This window comes from Oryctolagus cuniculus, chromosome 11 (genome assembly GCF_964237555.1).
Source record: "Oryctolagus cuniculus chromosome 11, mOryCun1.1, whole genome shotgun sequence".
In the NCBI taxonomy this organism is placed as follows: domain Eukaryota; kingdom Metazoa; phylum Chordata; class Mammalia; order Lagomorpha; family Leporidae; genus Oryctolagus; species Oryctolagus cuniculus.
Genome location: NC_091442.1, coordinates 7881696 through 7902464, shown reverse-complemented (window position 1 = coordinate 7902464; position 20769 = coordinate 7881696). Strand labels below are relative to the sequence as shown.

The following is a 20769-nucleotide window of genomic DNA, read 5'->3' as shown; positions in this document are numbered from 1 at the left end:
GATCGCCCACCTGCTGGGCCCCCAGAAGCTAGGGTGGGGCCAGATGAAAGCTGGGACCCTGGAACCTCAGGCGGTCTCCCGCTCGGCGGGGGCCCAAGCCCTGAGCCGTCACCTGCTGCCCTGCCAGGGTTCGCGTCAGCAGGAGGCTCAATGGGAAACGCAGCGGCTGGGCCGTGGACAGGCCCTCTGGTGGGGGATGAAGGCGTCCCGGGTGGCGTCTTAGCCTCTGCACCAACAGCCACCCCACGCTGCTCCCAGATAGACTAGAGGGGAGACGGAGAGGGAGCATGAGGGGCAGTTAACGGTTGCGGACCAGAGCCTTAGGAGCCCACTCAATTGCTACAACTGGGCCACCACTCGACCCTGAGCTTCCTCTTAGCAAAGCGAAAACGCATGCGTGATTCATCCCAACCCTGACCTTTTCCATGACGACAACGTGTACCTGGATTTAAGATTAGGCAAGGCCTTTCCAAACACTTAACGTCTGGTAGAAATTTCTTGCATAACTTTTATAATGCATTGGAGCACAATAAAGACAATTGAAGGTTCCCTTGATAGAACTAAATATTTAAAACTGAAAGAAACTCTTTCTGTAAAAATAAATTAAAACCATTCCTTCCTGAAAAGAAAAAAAACATGTTTCACTTAACACTGGGCTCCATCTCTTTTTGATAATTATTCAATCCAAGGTTTGTCAAAGCATCACTAAAAAGCGAGTGGGGGTGTGCAGGGGGGTAGACCAGAGCCTGCCTCTCCGCCGTATCATTTTTATTTAGATTGACATAACTTTGATTATAATTAGGGATAACTGTTCAGCAGTTAAGACTCCATAATCCCATCATTAGTTGTCAAGAGATTTTCACAGGGAGAACTCCCCTACCATTGCTTTCATTTCTGCTTCCGAACTACTTGGGTAGCCTGAGGTGGGAGCCTGGTCTTTAAGACAGGTTTTTCTGCCACCCTTGGAATCTTCTAAGCTGACACCCGAGTGACAACCCGAACGACACCTAGTGACAGTGTCCACACCACTCTCGGGAAACCCTGCGTCTCCGTGCCTGACGTTCTTGTTGGTGTCGCTCGCCAAGATGTCACCTGTTTCTGCCAGTTTCATTCCACAGTCATTTCATGCACGGTGGTGAAGGGATCTGGAACCATTTCAAGGGTTGCCCGGATTGTATACAGAAAAGGGAACGAGTTTTTAAAAACGCTTTCCAGTTTGCCCACGTTGCTAGACACGCAGCGTCGGTGACAGGAGGTCGAGGCCGGCCTAGCCCACGTTTGTCCTGGCACTGATGAGAAAAACGCTGCTACAGAGCTGGAGCTGCAGATGCGTGCCCGTGTGGTTTGTGTCATGCAGAATCCATCACGCATCTGAGACACCTGGTTGATTTATTACAAGTCATGCTTTGAAAGAGGAAGTTCAAAAGTTGAGATTTTTCCAGTGTGTCGACTCTGACCTGCGTGCTGTCTATATTTAGATGCTGCAAGGTGAAAGCCATCAAGATCAACAGCAGTGCTGCCTCCTTGTTCTTCGAGGGTCTGGCGGGGCACCCACTGGACAAAGAGCTAGAGGGACTCATTGGTCCAGAGCTGACCCAGCTCAGAAGCAACGAGTGCAGTTTTTGAAAGGAAAGGCTCTGGCCGGCACCCCGGCTCACTAGGCTAATCCTCCACCTGCGGCGCTGGCACCCCGGGTTCTAGTCCCGGTCAGGGCGCCGGATTCTGTCCCAGTTGCCCCTCTTCCAGGCCAGCTCTCTGCTGTGGCCCGGGAGTGCAGTGGAGGATGGCCCAAGTCCTTGGGCCCTGCACCTGCATGGGAGACCAGGAGGAAGTACCCGGCTCCTGGCTTTGGATCAGCGAAGCACCGGCTGTAGCGGCTATTAGGGGAGTGAACCAACAGAAGGAAGACCTTTCTCTCTGTCTCTCTCACTGTCTATAACTCTCTCTGTCTCTCACTCTCTCACTAGGCTCTGAGAGCAGACATTGGGCAGAGCATTGGGTTGCTAGCAGTAGCAAGGACACCCACATCCCACATCAGAGTGCTCAGGGTCAAGTCCAGGCGCTGCTCCTACTAATGTGCACTCTGGGAGGCAGCAGTGGGGTCCTGCCACCCGCGTGAGAGACCCAGGTTGAATTCCTGGCTCCCAGCTTCTGTGCGGCCCTGCCTCCACCATCACAGGCATTTGGGGATGTGAATGAGCAGATAAGAGCTTTTTCTCTCTGTCTCTGTCTCGCTCTCGCTCTCTCTCTAGTAAATAATTTTTTTTAATTTGTTAAATACATACGTGAATAAAACAGTCACAACCCAGATGTTTGTGATCCATTTAAAAATGTTTCACTGACTCAGCTTCTTTTGAGGTTTGATGGAAGAAAAACAAAAGGGCCCTGTTGTTTTCGGAAACTCGGTCCCTTTGTTTTGTCCGGAATCCTTGGCGACCTCTCCTTCCCAGGGCCATTAGTCTCACGGATGACACAAGGCAAAATATGTGTAAGATTTTAAAATATCATCCGCCCACTCACAGGAACCTGCGTGTGACTTCAAAGTTCTCGATACATTTGGGCAATTACTCCGCTCACTCAGAACTGAAATTTGTCCACTGAAGTTTAAAGGTTTCTTCACACTGAGATTTCTCTTAGGAAAAATTAAATGAAGCACTAATGATAAAAGTCAGCAGTATAGGTAGCCAATTTGGATTTTCAAATTGTAAATCAATTTGAAAAATATTAGCTGCAGGTTTCTCCCGGGATCACACTGTTAAAAATCCCATGTCTCCATTTCTATTTTGCCTCGTTGTCATAGGGTTTGTTGATGTTAATATTTTATATTTGCCAGCATTTGTATTTTCTTTTTAATTTTCAACCGAACAGCTTTATGAAGCCCTAAATTAGGAGTCAGTTTCCCTGACGCCATCACATCATGGGGGCAAACTATTTAAACTCCCCCGGTTTCAACCTCTTTACCTTTGGGGTACTAACATTTATCCAATATTTCTCAAAAGAGCGTGTGTGTGTGTGTGTGTGTGTGTGTGTCAGCCATCAATTCAGATGGCTGACAACATAATTCCTTCAGATTCAAAAGGCCAAATAGAAGGCCAGCCTTTTTGGGGTCCATTTGTACTGCTTGGACTATTTTTCCAGTTTCTTCTCTGTTCTAAATGGCCTCTTTCATAGAATTAGAAAAGTAGGGGCTGGCGCTGTAGTGCAGTGGGTTGAAGCCCTGGCCTACAGCACCAGCATCCCATATGGGCACCAGTTCAAGTCCCAGCTGCTCCACTTCCGACCCCACTCCCTGCTGATGGCCTGGGAAAGCGGCGGAGGATGGCCCAAGTGCTTGGGCCCCTGCACCCATGTTGGAGACCAGGAGGAAGCTCCTTGCTCCTGGCTCCAGCCCCGGTCATTGCGGCCATTTGGGGAGTGAACTAGCAGATGGAAGACCGCTCTCTCTGTCTCTGCCTCCCTCTATAACTCTTTCACATAAATAAAATAAATCATTTTTAAAAAAGAAAGAAAAGTAGGATTTCAGAAAAATGATTTTTTCTTTTGTATCATTTTAATAATAACTATATTAAGCATCCCTTTGCATGTTGGAAGAAACACACTTCAAATTATTGTCCTGAGGGTCTCATACACTCCCCTAGTATTTATCATGTGCCCACCATGTCCCGGACACTGGGTTTGATGCCCGGGGGCACTGCTGGGATCAAAATGCACACAGCCTCCACACTCTTGGGTTTTCCTTGCCAGTGCAGGAGACAAACACTAAAGTAAAGACCGCAGGCTGGTGCCGCGGCTCACTATGCTAATCCTCCGCCTTGCGGCGCCGACACACTGGGTTCTAGTCCCGGTCGGGGCACCAGTTCTTTCCCGGTTGCCCCTCTTCCAGTCCAGCTCTCTGCTGTGGCCCGGGAGTGCAGTGGAGGATGGCCCAAGTGCTTGGGCCCTGCACCCCATGGGAGACCAGGAGAAGCACCTGGCTCCTGCCATCAGATCAGCACGATGCGCCGGCTGCAGCGGCCATTGGAGGGTGAACCAACGGCAAAAGGAAGACCTTTCTCTCTGTCTCTCTCTCACTCTGTCCACTCTGCCTGTCAAAGATAAAATAAAAAATAAAAATAAAAAAAAAATAAAGACCATGTACACGGCCCAGCCATTGAGATGCTGCCTGGGTTGCCCACATCAGAGTGCCTGGATTCAAGTGTCTGCTCTGTTCCCTGTGTCAGTTCCCCGCTGATGCCCCCATTGAGGGGAGCCCAGAGGCAATGGCCACCCACAGAGGAGACCTGGATTGAGTGCCCGACTCCCAGCTTCAGCCTGGCTCAGCCCCAGCCACTGCAGGCCTTTGGCAAGTGGACTAGCAAATGGGAGCTCTCTGTGTCTGTACCTTTCCAGTGAATTGTTTTTAAATTTTTTAATTACATATATGATGCCATGTGTATAAACTGCAATAAATACCATAAGAACAGCGTGAAAGGGTGATTCAAGGTTATAAAGAAGAGCTTGGATCCGGTGAGTAAGGAAAGACGTTGCTGAGAAAGCAACAATTAAAGTGAGCCTTCAAAGATGAGGAGAGAAGAACAGGGCTATAGGCAGAGGGAGTTGCACATGCAAAGGCCCTGAGGCATGGGGCACAGCTTCAGAACACCGGTGTTCTTGGGGCACATCAGCAAGGGCCAGAGTCCCAGGTGAGGTCAGACAGGTGTCAAGGACAAGATGACAGGACGTTTGACAAAAGTATATCTTTTTTCCTGAGGGCAGTAGAGGTCATCAAAGGTTTCTAAGCTGGAAGGAGTGGGGAGTGACTGCGTCTCTAAGCTCACTTTGTCTGCTGTGTGGAAATGATGAGAAAGTCACCATGCAGAGTGAAGGAGCCCAATGTGGGAGACCCCGGGGCACCCAGGGAAGTCAGGCACAGTCGTTAACTGGGCATCAGGACGCAGAGGTGTAAATAAGAGTTGCAGAGGGATTCCATGAGCAGGCTGTGGCCAAAGCCTGGAAGGGAGGAAGGAGTGAGGGCAGTGTCGGGGCGACTCGAGTAGCTGGCCAGAGCAGGTGCGGTGGTTCCATTTCCTGTGAAGGGGAGCGCTGGAAGGGGGATAGAACAGAGGTGGAGAATTCCAGCACCCTGCTCTTGCGAATGATACAGTGAGGTCCTCGTGAGCCGTTCACGTCCAGATGCCCAGAAGCCAGCTGGACATTCGAACTTGGAGCTCAAGTCACTAGCACATGGACCAGGACAATGAGAGCGAGGAAGAGCCTGTGCAGGACAGGAGTCCTCAGCCGTAGTCACCCCAGCATCGGCAGCTCCAGGTGAACATCTGGTAACTTTCCTTTCCCTCTCCTGAAATCAGACTCAAACATCAAATGGCCAACCTACACACACACAGTTTCAAAGAGGGGTCATCCAATGCCATGGTCATATGGTAAGAAAGAAACAGAGCATTTGGGTGCAAAAATGCCCGAGAACAGGGCTTCTCTGCCTTCCCTGTGCGTCAGAAGCCCTGGGCATCCTGGGAAAATGCAGATTCTAAGTCAGCAGGTGCAGGCAGGGTCCAGTGTTCAGCATTTCTGACAAACTCTGTGCGACACCAGGGCTGTTGTTTCGTGGGCCACACGGAGGACTGAGGTCCTGGGAGGCAGAATGAGGAGGTCAGGCGTGCACCCTAGAGGGGCGTTTCCCGGTGGTGAATGCAGATCAATGCATTATGTTGAATGGGCGTCTCGGGTACCGTGAATAGCGGTGCCAAAGGTGACTTGGCCATGTAAAACAGCAAAGAACTCCCATGAGAATTCCAAATAAAACAAAACGCAGCTTCTCTTTGATTGTTACATTGCTTTATTTCTGGAAAACGCAGCCTGTGTGAAACTGGTTAAAAGACTTGGAGTTTATGTGTCCAATGGAGCTGGGTTCCAGGCCTGAGCCATTATAAAACCGTTTTGAGCCAGGCACAATTTTGCCCTCCACCCCCAAGGACCATTTGGCCGTGTCTGCAGGCGTGTGCGGGGCGTGGGCGCTGCTGGGGTGTGGTGGCTAGAAGCCAAGAAGCTGCTCAACGCCTGCAGTGTGCAGGACAACCCCACAACAGCGGGATTTGGCACAAAATCTTAACAGTGCCACGTTTGAGAAACGCTGGCCGACACAGAGACGCTCAGAAGCGGTGCAGGATGAGGGCTGGTCCCACCTCGTGTGAAACTGCCCCACACATCGCAAGGCGCCTGACGTCCCCAGGCCCCCGCTGTGAAATACCAGGGATGCCCCCATCACTGTAGCAGCCACAAAACACAGCCGAAGGGGGATGGTGCGACCCGACAGTGCAGTGGAGAGGGAAGAGGGACCAGGGCAGACAGGAAGGAAGGGGAAAGGCTGCCCCAAACCACGTGCCGGGGAGGAGAAGGCCTGGCGTGGCCAAACAGAAGTACGGAGAACTCTGTGCACCTGTTGGTGGCTCTGTAGTTAACACACAAATAATTACAGCTCTTGCCTGGCACTTCCTCACAGCCTCTACTTGATGACCATTACCCATGACTTTCTAGCTATGTAGTTAAAATTTTACTCCTTTCTGTTTTATTTCTACAGTAGTCACTCAGCAGATTAGCAGACACCCACACGCAGCAGCAATGCTGGCTTCAGCTGCCAACTCAGTGGCTCCAATGGGATGTGCTTTCTTCTTCTTCTTCTTTTTTTTTTTTGACAGGCAGAGTGGACAGTGAGAGAGACAGAGAGAAAGGTCTTCCTTTGCCATTGGTTCACCCTCCAATGGCCGCTGCGGCCGGCGCACCGCGCTGATCCAATGGCAGGAGCCAGGTGCTTCTCCTGGTCTCCCATGGGGTGCAGGGCCCAAGCACCTGGGCCATCCTCCACTGCACTCCTGGGCCACAGCAGAGAGCTGGCCTGGAAGAGGGGCAACCGGGACAGAATCTGGCACCCCGACCGGGACTAGAACCTGGTGTGCTGGCACCGCAAGGCAGAGGATTAGCCTAGTGAGCCGCGGCGGCGGCCATGCTTTCTTCTACTTAATCTGTTCTGAACAGTGAGAACTAAAAACACCAGTCCTCGTATTTCCTCTCCCTGCATTTTCTAGTTTTAGTTTTCTGCTGGAGTCTCCTCTTTAGACCTGGAGAACAGTAAGATTTGTTTCCTTCTTTTAAGATGGAATAGAGGCCGTCACTGTGGCACAGGGGGCTGAGCCAGCACTTGCTACTCTGGTTTCCCGAGTGCTGGCGCAAGTCTTGGCTGCTCTGCTGCTCATCCAGCTTCCTGCTGCTGCTCCTGGAAAAGCAATGAGTGATGGCCAAGTACCTGGGCCTCTGCCACCCATACGGGAGGCCCGGGTGGAGGTCCTGGCCTCCGGCTTCCGCTTGCCCGGGCCCTGACTGTTGTGGCCTGGGGAGTGAATGAGGGCATGCAAGGCCCTGCCTCTCTCTCTCTCTCTCTTTCTCTCTCTCTCTCTCTTTCTCTCTCTCTGACCCTTCCACTCGTTGCTCTTTCAAATAAATAAATCTTTTTTAAAGAAAGGCAGGGAATAACGAAAACAATGTGTGTATATTGAACCAAAGTGACCCCAACATACAAGTCCCCTCCTTACCGTGTGCTTCCGGTGCAGGGGTGTGACTTTCCAGGAACCCCCACTTCCGCCCCCCATGATGGGGTCTGAGGGGACTTTTCAAGCAGAACTAGCCTCGTAGCCAGCTTTTAACAGGAAACACTCACATTTGGAATTTAAAACCAACTGCACTGAGATGCTCTTGGGGAAATGCCTCTAAGTTATTAATGATGCTGGTGTGTAACTCTTTAAGGCATCACCAAGCCGGTATAAATGAGGTCAGAAGCCGTGGCTTAAAAGACCAGAATGGGGGCCAGCGCTGTGGCGTAGTGGGCAAAGCCGCCACCTGCAGTGCCAGCATCCCATATGTGTGCCAGTTCGAGTCCCAGCTGCTCCACTTCCAATCCAGCTCTCTGCCATGGCCTGGGAAAGCAGTAGAAGATGGCCCAAGTCCTTGGGCCCCTGCACCCATGTGGGAGACCTGGAAGAAGCTCCTGGCTCCTGGCTTCGGATCGGCACAGCTCCAGCCCTTGCAGTCATCTAGGGAATAAACCAGCAGATGGAAGACCTCTCTCTCTCAATCTCTCTCTCTCTCTCTCTCTCTCTCTCTCTCTCTGCCTCTGCCTTTCTGTAATTCTGCCTTTCAAATAAATAAATAAATCTTTTCAAAAAAAAAATCCCAGGCAGAACAGTCAAGGCCTTGATCAAATCTGCAGAGCGTCAGCGAAGTGGTCAGTGAGAGAAGATTGGTATCACGTCCACGTCGACATCGGGGCGGAGGAAAAGCCTCAAACAGACCTGGGTGAGACCACACCCTCCAGCCACGCCTCCCACAGGCTCCCTGTGGCCTGTTTTCTCCTTTTCCTTCTCTCTCCTCCCAGCCACCTGGCCATCCTTCCTCAACCTTCCAGACCTGCCGCGGGTCCCATTCACAGGTCGCTGGCTGCCAGAGGCCCTTGTCTCTCAAGTGCACACCTAAGGTCCAAGGAACATGGCTCCCGCACTGCTGCCAGGAACCCAGGCAGAGCGGGGCCTGGGTGAGCAGGCACGCTCACAGCCAGCCATGCTCTGCTCTTGTGTATATGTGTATATGTGTCTGTATATGTGTGTGTATGTGTATGTGAAAGTGTGTGTATGCATATATGTGTGTATGTGTATATGTGTATGCATGTATGTGGATATGAGTGTATTTGTGTGTATGTGTGTTATAGTATGTATATGTGTACATGTGTGTATCTGTGTAGGTATATATGTGTATATGCATACACATGGGTGTATGTGTGTATGTGTGTGCTGTGTACGCATGTATGTGTGTGTTTATGTGTGCATGTATCTATGTGTATACATGTGTGTATTGTATATGTGTGTGTGCATTTATATGTGTGAAAGTGTGTGTACAGGTGTGTATCTGTGTATGTGTGTATGTGTGTATATGTATGTTGTTGGAGTTTTCTTTTTGGTTTGGTTTTTGGTTTCGTTTTTTGAGAAGCAGAGAGGCGGATGGACAGCCAGAGCTCTCAGCCGCTGCTTCACTCCCCAGATGCCCACAGCAGACAGGACTGGGCTGGGACCAAACTCAGGAACCTGGAACTCAGTCCAGGCCTTGCATGTGAATGGCAAGAGTTCAACTATCTGAGCTGCCACTGGTGCCTCTCGAATCTGTGTTGGCAAGAAGCAGGAGTTAGGAGCCGGCCCGAGTCCTCCCACGTGGGGTGTGAGCAACCTAACCACCAAGCTAAAAACACCTGCTCCCCGGCTCTACTTTTTGGCCGTCATTTTTAAGGATCTATTTCTATTTAAAAGGCAGAGTGACAGAGACAGTGGGAGAAACAGAGAGGTCTTCTATCCAAGGCTCACAGGGCAGGGGGCGGGCTCAGGCTGAAACCAGCAGCCTTGATCCCCCTCTGGGTCACCACGTGGGTGGCAGAGACCATCATCTGCTGCGTTCCCAGGTGCAGTAGCAGGGAGCCGGGTGAGCAGAGCAGCCGGGACTCAGGGCCCCCCACTGGGGGACGGCGGCAGCTCCAGCAGCAGCTTAACCCCCTGCTCCACAGCACTGGTCCCGCTCTGCGTCCTGTCGGCTGTGGCCCCGGGGAAGTCACTGCCCTCACTGAGACCTTTTTCCTCTCTTGCTTTCAAATGAGGTTGTTTAAAGAGCCATCGGTAATGCATGCAAAGTGCCTGGAATTTGATAGATATAAAACAACTGGTTGCTAGTATTGCTGTTAGATGCTATTCCTTACCCAGAAATCATTTAAAATGTCTGGTATGCTTATTTTGTGCACAATTTCTCTACACCTATCGTATGTCATATAACTTTCAATCCTATTCTCGTAGAAACTTGGAAGCTTTCCTTTGCCAAAAATACTTACTATATGGAGATCTAAGGTATTTTTCTCACTTGAATGAGCTCTACCACGAAATAACAAAATACCAACCAAGAACTGCACTCAGATTGGGCTCATGGAAATTATACTATTTCCACCCAGTAACCCAAAGAGTCAACTGGGGGGTGGGGCGTCGCTGGGTTACTTTCCTGCCACTCACACGTGCACGTACTGTGGCTCGGGAAGTCCACACTTGGAGTTTAGGCCACAGAAACAGCCCGACATACTGAAAAGCTTTAAGTACAGAAACATCCATTGGTACAGGTGATTGAATAAAATTGGGAGAAAATTGCATGTGCGACATTAGAAGGAAGATTTAGGAAAAAAAGAATGGTTTAGTAAAGGAGGCTCATGGGGGGAGGGGAGGGGAGGGGAGGGGAGGGGAGGGGAGGGGGAGAGGAAGGACCGAAATAATTTTTGAAAAACACAAAAATTGGTTTTCTTCTGTTTCTATGAGTCTGACTACATATCTCATATAAGTGAATTTATATAGAATTTGTATTATACAGAATTTGTCTTTTTGTGACTGGCGTAACATCCTCAAGGTTCATCCGAGCCATACAGTGTTAGAATTTCCTTCCTTTCAAGGCCCGATGAGACCCCACTGCACGTTTTGTCGACCCGTTCCTCCGGCAGCGGGCACACAGAGTGCTTCTGCCTTGGGCTGTTGTCAATAACGTTGCTAGGAACGTGGTGGACAAATGTCTCTTCCACACATAAATGTTCTGTGGTTTCCATGTTTCAGAGGTGGGTTTTTTCCTCTCTCTTGGCTCCTGCTTTCTGGTTGTTCTCCAGCCTGTGCTAGGCTTAACCATTCCAGGATATTAGCACAGGAGAAAAGCAGGTGGGCACCCCGAGCTCCTGGGGAAGTCGCACCTCGGAAAGTAACACGTCTTCTCTTGTTCTGATTCCCCTTGCAGGACAAATGCCTTAGTTTCAACTTCCCAGCCTGGACCCCTCCCACGGAGCCCTTCTTCGTCGCACCACCCACCACCCGGTCCTGACATGGAGCTCCCTGAACTCCTCCTGACACCCTGCTCTAAGAAGGCTGCCAAAAAAAAAAAAAAAAAATCACCCCAGCCATTTCTCTTCATCCTCACTAACAATTTGGTAATGAATTATTGATTTCCACTTCTCTGCTTATGGACGATATTAGATTTTCATTGATAAACTGCAATGGGGCTGTCTCGTCTCCACGGTCCTCTTTCCACTGTCACAAGAAAACAAAGTGCCACTGAAGAAAAATAACGACCGAGAACGCTGATGTACTGATTTTGTCAGTTTGTAACAGGAAGGGGAGGGGAGCATAAGTCTTCATAGTTTAATCTCCAAGTGGGCTGCCCTCAATGTAGACATTTGGAAGCTTGCTTTTCATGGTAATGTCCATTTCCTATTTATAACCCCCCTGGGAACGTTTGTCTAAAGGAAATGTTTCTGTTCAGTGTAACAATTATGGTTGCACCTGGATTGCCCAGTCCTGCCCCTGCACTAGGGAGCCATTAATCACTGCAAAGTAGAAGAATTATTCAGTTAAACCAGAGTTTGAGCCAAGAAGCCCTCTGAACCATGTTCATCTTCTGTGAAAGTTGTTCCCGCAGCCAGGCTTAACCGTGTTGCTGCCAAAGACTTGCTTCCTACGCAGTGGAAGGCATCCATAGCGTCATCATCCTCTTGATGGGTTTAAAAGAGAATAACGGATAAGCTTGCCCACTGTCACGTGAGATCTGCGAAGTGGGAGAGATGGGGAATGTTGGGGGAAGCAGGAGATGACATCGCCGCAGGGTGGCGCGTTCAGCCCCCACCTTTTCTGGTGGTCTCTTGTTTATGGCTCTGGAACACAACTGGCTTCGGAAGCGACAGAAAGCATGAAATAGGGTGTCCGTTGTAAATGTGTTCCTGCAACTTTTTTCATTAAAACTTTAAGGGCCCAATTTTAATTTGTGGAATATTCCCGTTAATAATGAGATCTAATTAAGACATCCATTAAAAGCCCGTTAAAGTTAATTTAACGTAAAAATTCCAATAGAACTGTATTAGATTTTCTCCATTAAATTAACGTTATGGATTTTTAACGGATGTCTTAATTATACGTTATTATTAACGGGAATACTGTATTACACAGATTAAAATCAGGCCCTAAGTCAACTTGGAAAAGCTAAGAGCATGTTTTAATATTAAAAGTCTTGCATACCTAGTGCGCAGTTTGGAAATGCAGGGGTAGATATGTTTACTCTAGTTAAGCATTTTCTATGGAACTGAAAGCAACCTATAATAGAAAAATCCATCATTGCATTTAAACAATGAATTTCCTTATTCTCAAGGGACAAATAAGTCTGAATTGTGTTGCAAACTGCTACTCTGCTATGGGTGAAATATTTAAACTGTTCTAGGCACAACACTAGAAGCTAGGTGACTTTGAAACAAAAGAAGTAGTTTGTGTTGTTGCTTCAATTATAAAGATTATCCCCCAAAAGAATCTCAACAATGACAAAATGAAACCAAATATATCCTTTTTTCTCATAGAGCCTGCCTGTTGGAATGGTTTTGGAAATTTTGACATGATCCCTAAATTCAACATCGGGATTAAAAAAAAAAAAAAAACTTCTTATTTACCTCCTAGGGAAAGTGTTGCCCTTATGCCACATATAATAGCAAATTGCTTTTTTTATGGCATGCATAACCTAGATGGGAAAAAATATGGCGCTTCAGGGAAGGAGGGAAAAAGTAAATGAAGTTCCAGGAATGTCATTCTGAAGTAATGAGGCATGGACAGAAAATATACCCCTCACATCATCGGATTGAGATGGCAGTCGAAATAGCTTCATTGAAGTGTCAGCACTCATCCATCAATCAATCACCCACAAGGAAAAATAGCAACAGTACAACGGGGCGGCTTTTATGGGATTTACTCATGGGCATAGGGAATAGCGGCTCAAATGTAGTTCTGACATGAAAAGCAAGGTGCTGATATTATTTTTTATGATGGGAGGATCATAAAGTGAATTGAGAACAGCGAGGTCTGTCTTTGCTTAACCTATTCAACCAGAAATGAATGGAGCTCAACTGGAAAGGAGCAGTCTTCGGATGGGTTAGGGTTGAAGGGTGGACTCTGCTGAGCCCGTCCCTCAACAAGGAAATTCGATTAAAGGAAAATCAGTGCATTAGCACTGGGTTCTTGGAGCTGTTTTTATTGCTTGCTCCAACCCAGGGTTATTAGATAAAGTTTCCTGATTCAGGTCCTACCACCCATGTCCCAACACAAGCTCTGGAGCTCTTGCTCCCACTAGGGTGAGGAGAAACACAAGTCTCAACTCCTCCATGGAAATTCTCTCCCTTCTAAGAAAGAAAAATAAATAAATAAATCGTCTGCCTCAACACATAACCTACATGGTTGTGCTAGTGCGATTTCTGTGATAGGGTGGGGTGGGAGGCGAGAGCCGGAAATATTGATGTGTTCGCTAAGACTCTGGATGGGCACCTGGCAGCAGTGAATGGCGCTGCCCAGGACAGCTACTGCTGTTCTCCTTAGAAGACAAGATCTGGGCTGAAACCGAGATCGCTGAAGCTCTCAGAACGCTCCTAGAGACCAGGCCTGCCTACATTTGTGGCTTCCAGAAACTTCTGTCTGGAGGGAAAAAAACGCATGAAGCCAGGAGAACGTTTTTATCTGCTTTCATACCCTTCCCTTCCTTCCTCTGGAACTTCACAAGTAACAAGGAAAAGGACACGCAAATATCATGCGAATCACCCCAGCGTCTAGGTCCACGGCCCCACACAGCCCCCCCCCCCCCCGGGTGCCTGTGCGAGTGAGAGAGTGTCTTTCCTTCCCTGTTCCCCCTTCCAGCTAAGTCCCCCAACCAGCTGCACATTGGGATGTCCATTAAAAGTACAACATTCAAATATTTAAATTTTACATATCTGGCCCCATTTTGTAGTCCAGCAAATCTGCCATATATACAGATGTCACAAAGCCTGGCAACACAAGGCACAACAGAAAACAACTATTTATTGCGCAAGTCCATTCCACAACAATTCCCAGGCACCTGCAGCACTGCTGTAGGCACCCCGAGAGTCAACAGTGAATGTGTCACACAGCACCCCAGGTCCTAGGGACAGCTGACATCCAGACACCTGAGCTGGGAGGGCGAGGGGGAGAGAGCAGAGTTCACGTGGGGTCAAATCCTAGTACTTCAAGAATACAGAATTTTCCTTCTGAAAAGCATACAGGGAGGAAATAGCTTTAAAAATAGGTCAAGGCCTAAAAACCAAAAATAATCATGGAATCCATTGGATAGCACCGTCTCCACAGTATGTCTTGCAGGCCACCGTTTAGATTTCTCAAAACTCGCCCCCACTATGTGCCTGCTTGGTTGTTTAAATCTTGCATAATTAATGCCATAGGCAAAAGTCGCTGGACTTGGCTGACTTGTAGGGAGCAAACAAATGCAGTGACATACTTGGGAAGCATTCTTGCAACTCTGGTTAAGTAGCAAGGTGATGTATATGCAGCTGGCGCGTGTGTGTGTGCTCATGTGTACATACTAGGCTACAGCTGTATACGCTCCACTGTCCTCGTCCAGGGTCGATGTGGCAGTAAGAGACTGGCTTCCTGAAATTTTCACAGCAGATCCAAAGATCGCAGGCTTTACAAGGTGTTTGCATTTTGCTGCCTTTCCTTCTGTCATTTCCCAGGCTTTTTGATTCTGTTCAAACCTTTTCTTCTCTGTCAGGTTTCATTTTTTAAGCTTGTTAAATGTTTTCATTAAGGAAAAAAACATTAAAAATATAATTTTCACACTTTCCTCTCTTCTCTGCAACAAGAATAGTAGTGTGTAGATGCACCTAAAATAACAGTACCTAGGAAGTACCTAGAAGGCTTTAGCACACACACACACACACACACACGTGTAGTTCTAAGGAGTGATAAAAGTAATATCTATTTTGAACATGCATTATGCAAAAAAACGAAATTCAAAACTGAACTTCCGGTTAACCCCTTCCCTTCCCCTGCCCCCCCCCCCCAGATGTTAAAATGCTAATTTAGTTTTCTCTCTTCTTCTGTGTGGCACTTTCTCAAAATATTGATGAAATACTTTATGCAAAGATTGAGCTGGAGAAAGAGATGGAGACCTGTTTCCGTTGTGGGGAAGCGTTAAACATTGTGATACTTGTGAATCATCCTTAGAATTTCTACAGGGGAATTTTACCTCTTCCTGCAAAGCAAAAGCCACTTATCTCCTCGAGTTTTCTGCGACAGATGCAGAGGCACGGGCAGATACACAATCTCCAGACTCTAGTTCATCCTCTTCCAATAGTTTTGAACAATGGGCTAACGGGCGTGGGTGTTTCTCCAAAAATTACTCATGCACAAGGCAGCCCAGAGCTTCAGGGAAAACTAGAAATGTTTTATGGATTAGAATAGGACTGTTTTAAAATCTTAGTACCAGGTGGAACGCTATTTCTGCAACAGGGTTCAGTCCATTTCTTTTGGAAAAATATATTCCAAGTGAAGTGGCTCTTCCAAGGAATGACATCCTGACTTGACACCCTTCGGCATAGAAATGATTTTACCAATAGCCATATGATTAGCATTAAGGCCTTTTACAATACAGTCTGTTTGCAAAAAGACAAATTCAGGGCATCCCTTGGCATCGTGTTTATTTGCTTGAAGCAGCTTTTGGGAGGACAAGTACCAGCTCTTTGGTGAGCACCCCCAGAAGTTGAAAAATTTGCAAAAAGAAAACACAGTGCTAAAAGAAATTCTAACCACTCCTTTCAACCCCTTTAGAAAACAAATTTCGATGTGTTCACTGAATTATCTTGAACCTGAAACCTCCATTTGGATGTCAGTCCCCAGGCGATGGCTAATATTTACAGAACTTGAACAATCACACGATTATGTCTCCAATGTGAAGACTGTGCACAGTAATATTTTCATTTTCTAAATGACTCGTGTAACATTCAGGAATTATTAATGTGGATGTATATTTTTAAGTACACAAAGTTCGACCAGTCTTCAGAGAAGAGGTAAGAAACTGCCAGTTCTACAGTGAGCTGAGAACTACAGAAATGTCGCAGTTTTACAATAGAGCATTTTGGCTTTATCTCAGATGCTAGAATGTGCAACTCGAGTCACAAAAGCTAACGCACAAAACCAATGCTCATTTGGCTCAGGGTTCTTAAATGGCAAATATCCCCAGTTACAATGTTCTTTTTGGTCTCTGATGGTGACCTTCTAATCCCTTCCAACGTGGATTCCAAACAGGCAGGCACTGTGGACGTAAATCATAAACCTCTTTCAAATCACGAACAGTTGATCGCACTCCGTCTTTTTAACAGTCAGCCAGTGCTTGCTCTGCAGAGTTCCTGTAGCTTGTTAGGAAATCTGGCACCAAACACGTTTACATTTTGTACTTGCCCCTTGCATTACCTCCAGATTTTGCATTATCGTTGTTTCATTTAGGAAGGGCGGTGGGGGAAATGGGTCAGAGTGAGTTGCAAGAGCTGCCGTCACCCTTGCTCTAAAGAAACTGTTTATTTGCCAGCGAAGAAAGGCAAACGCGTTTTTATATTAAGAGAGCAGACCAGTCGTTTTCAAAGAAAAATGACTGCTACCGTACTTGTAGAATGTTCCGTGCAAGCCACTAATTTTCTATCACCTGCATGCTGTATATAACACACCTGCCTGTATACCAGGAAGAGAACCCAGGCCGTGTTGCTCGTGTGCAGTGCAGCTGGGATGGCTGGAAATGCAGGCGTCCTGAGCATTTTTATACTGTACATATGTGTATATACTAACTATATCGCCATGTATGAACACAGATTTTGTTATATTTGCTTGTTTCTGTTTCCTACCAAACTGGCCCACAATGAGAGGATTCTTTTGTATAGAAAAAAAATATGCTTGTAATTTTTTCCTGATCATTCTCTTTCAATAGCTTATGAAAGAATTAGATCTGAGTTTACAAAGAAACTCTAAGAACCAAGTTTCTCTGTCTGCATGAGTCCTGCCCGTCCAATTGCTGGATCCAGGGAGGAGCCGCCGTCCGAATCCAGAGTTTTCCTTTCAAGGCATGCTTCCCCCGTGGGAAAACTGCAAATTCATCCACGTAGGATTATCCTCTTTGTATTTTATCTAATAGTGCCTGAGCATTTTTTTAATGTCTTCTTAGAGGAAGAATTCATAATTGTCAAAATTTGAAACATTAGCTTAATTTTGTTTTTATGACCTCGCGATTCTTCTCCTTATTTATTCGGCTGCTGTTGTAATGGGGCCCTAGGCCATTCCTGACATCGCCGCGTTCTTCTTCTGCATTAAGGATGTTTTTAAAATTACAGAGATTATTGAGCCAACAGGCTGTTTTAATCAAAACCATGTTTCACTTGTTTTTGATGATTATAAATTGTCCTTGCAATGAAAAAAAACTTTTCTGCTGGGAAGACTATACCACCCTGTGGTCAAACAGGTTCATCACAGACAGGCATCCACGCCCACTTACTGGGGTCTGGAAAATTCTTCCCGGGACTGGCCACCACTTCTTCCACTCCCAGCCGTCCTGACCACGAGTTCCCTTTGCGGTCACGGTGCGCAGGTCTCCGGAGGCTTTGCCACATCATCACTGCCCAAGACCACGAGCCGGCTGGAAAGGGGGGCCTCCCTACTTGGAACAAAAGAAGGGGTCTCCAGAAAGGGGGGCTCCTCCTGTCGCCCCAGCGCCTCCATCTGTCCTGCCATCCCTCCTAGTCGCGAACAAGCTGGCCTTGATGTCCCATCTAACCTAAATCAGGTCAAGAGAGACTTTCAGATCAACCCCTGATCGCGTAAACTTGACTCTGTCTGGGTGCGCTTAAGACGCATGCCTGTGTGCGATGCCACAGCACTGAAATTCTCTGCGGAAGGCGAGTTTTTTCTTAATACCATTTTATCACAGAAATAAATTCTGATGGTAGAGATGAAGAAAACCCTTAAATTATATCACAAAAGCCATTATTTTTTACATCTAAAGAGCTTTTTTTTTTTTTAAGGAAAATCATTCTACTTTGAGAACTGTAATTAAAGTCCTAAATAATAGAGACTACTTCTTTTAGCTATTGTGGAAAAATAACAACACACTCACCGAGGTTGTACGGAGCCCCTCGTTTCCATCAAAAAGGTTTCTATACGTATATTAGTTACATTTTAAAACATGATAACTCTTTCTTTTGTGGAGGGAAAAAAAGGTCTTTTTTTTTTTTTTTATTACCACTCAGCAGTTGTTGGAAATAGACTGTTCCCATCTGAAACCTTATCGTCATTCGCATCAGGAAACCCAGCTGCCGACGTTAAGGACCTGGGTGTGTTCAGTGATGATCTGGCTGGAGGCTGTCCCTCATCTTAATGCTGCACATATTGAACCACCTTCTGAAACCCAGCTGATACGGTAGAGCACAGACAGGCCTCTCAACACCATCCGTTTTGCAATCGGCTTCATTTCAGTCAATGCCGACTTCCGCTCTGGCCAACTGAAAAAAAAAATGAAAATTAAAGGAGAGAGAGAAAAAAAAAACACAGATGCACTTAAAACATGAAAAGAATTATTTATATGATAATAAAAATATATTTAGATTTTCAAAGCACAAGACTGAGTAGAAGTGCTCTTTTTATGCCTACTGGAGATGTTACTGGTAATTGTCTTTCTACATCAGGCTTAATAAATCTGTAATGACATTTGATGCATTGACTTCTGCCTATGTGTGTTTTTTAAAGATGGCGAGACAGAGCCGGCGCCGTGGCTCACTAGGCTAATCCTCCACCTTGCGGCGCCGGCACACCGGGTTCTAGTCCCGGTCGGGGCGCCGGATTCTGTCCCGGTTGCCCCTCTTCCAGGCCAGCTCTCTGCTATGGCCAGGGAGTGCAGTGGAGGATGGCCCAAGTCCTTGGGCCCTGCACCCCATGGGAGACCAGGAGAAGCACCTGGATCCTGGCTCCTGCCATCGGATCAGCGTGGTGCGCCGGCTGCAGCGGCGGCCATTGGAGGGTGAACCAACGGCAAAGGAAGACCTTTCTCTCTGTCTCTCTCTCTCACTGTCCACTCTGCCTGTCAAAAAAAAAAAAGATGGCGAGACAGGAGTGAGGTGAAGGAGGGGAGGCAGCGCCCCCCGCCCCAGCCTGCCAAGGAAGACCAAATGGGGAAAGGATTGGGGGCCACTTCCCAGCCTGCACTCACCCCATCGCTTGGTCTCTGGGCCGCCTTTGCACACCGCCGTAACTGGACAGCGTGTGCCCGAGGAATGCAGGCTTCAACTCGACAGAAGCAGGGGCAGCTGTCTCACAAGTCCAAGGGTGCCAGGCAGGGGGCAGACATGATTGTGATGGCCTGGCCTCCCCACCTCACAGCGATGGCCCCCCCCAACACCCAGCTTCTCTGGGTGCACCCCTCCACTTCCTGCAGTGTCCCAGGAGAACATGCGGGCTGCCCAAGGAGACACAGACACCCCTGAGAGAGGCACTGTGGCCCACGCACAGCCAGCTTCGAGCAGCTGCCATGTCGCCCAGCTGCATGGGATCCGTACTCTTCAGTGGTGGTGGCGATGGGATCCCCGTTGGCCCACTTCCCTGCCATGGCTCCATGTCGAGGCCATAAAATACGAGAGGCCAGGCTGAAGAGAGCAAGCCAGGGGAGGCATGGTGAGGCAGCAGAGGAGGAGTGTTGGGATTGTGGTGTGGACCAAACCAAATATTTACTGAGCAACTACTATGCTCTAGGTCTGAGGTCTCCACTGATAAATCAACGTGGTGATCAGTAAGAGGGCAGGATTGCGCGTCAGGCTGTGTTAAAATCCAGTCTCTGGGGCGACTTCTCCCAGTGACTGAAGCCAAGACTTCAGAAAGATCACTGTGGAAGAACGAGCCCAGGGAGGCAGAGGCGCCCCTACCCGAGAAGCCGCAGGAAGATTCTCGAAGGTTAAATAAAACCTGTGGTGCCACCGCGGGAGTTAGTTGCTCAAGGTAAATTAGAAGAAGCAAACGCACACAAGAACGCAGGCCTCCACCACCTCCTCCTGAGCCAGTCCACCCAGCCCCGTCGTTTGTAACTCAACACCTGCGTCCCTGCTCCTGCTATTCCCAGGACTCGGAGGTGCCTCCTCTCTGGTCTCTACCTCTCCCCCGGAAGCCCTCCAACCCCAATCTCTCCACTCAGACGCTGGACTGAAGTCTTACTAGGATCATGTCCTTTGGCTCTCGGCCGAGTGGGCACCTTTCCAGGGAGAAGTCAAATAGCAGCCTTCACCCCTTGTGGCCATCAGGTCTCTGACCCAACAACCTGCCATTGTAGTGTAAAAGCAGCCACGGAGGGTAATACATACATGGGTGTGGCTGTGTTCCAATAAAACTTTATTTACAAAAACATCTGGCCCCCACACCACAGCCTGCTGCCCCAGCTCAAGACCCTCCAACACCCAGGTCCCGTTTGTTTTCAACCAATTCCCTCCCTGATGGGAGAGTTGGCCCTAGATGAGGCTGCAAGCTGAAGGAAGTCAGGAATCTCCAAGAGGGGAGAGGAGAGGGAACCAGAAAATTAAGATAAAGGTAAACAAAGAGACTTGGAGAGAACCGTGGGCAGCGTCCCCTCTCCGCACAGCTGACGACTCGGGGAGGCGTGGTTGTCCCGCCCAAGGGGCGAGAGAGCCGGGCTATGTGTACACCACCTCTGCTGAGTGCTTAGGCGACGGCTGCTGCAGGGTTGGTGGGCTGCATCAGCGCCTGGCTCTCCCAGCCTGGCCACGGTAGGGGGGAGTGGGCGTCAGTGGCCAGAGAACGTCCGAGGCATCAAGCAGGTGCTCAAGCCGGGAGCAGGGAC

General features: G+C 48.2%; 1 protein-coding gene across 7 annotated transcripts in view; it reads left to right on the top strand.

Moving 5' to 3' along the window:
- The window catches only part of TSHZ2 (teashirt zinc finger homeobox 2), a 478036-nt gene extending 459388 nt beyond the window's left edge, over window positions 1–18648 (top strand). For all 7 annotated transcript variants that reach the window (XM_070051681.1, XM_070051682.1, XM_070051680.1 and 4 more), the window contains one exon: window positions 10849–18648. Coding sequence is in view for 1 of the 7 variants with exons in the window: in XM_008274168.4 (XP_008272390.2) it covers window positions 10849–10850 (2 nt within the window). In the remaining 6 variants the exon portion in view is untranslated. The remainder of the gene's footprint in view (window positions 1–10848) is intronic.
- The last annotated feature ends 2121 nt before the right edge of the window (window positions 18649–20769 follow it).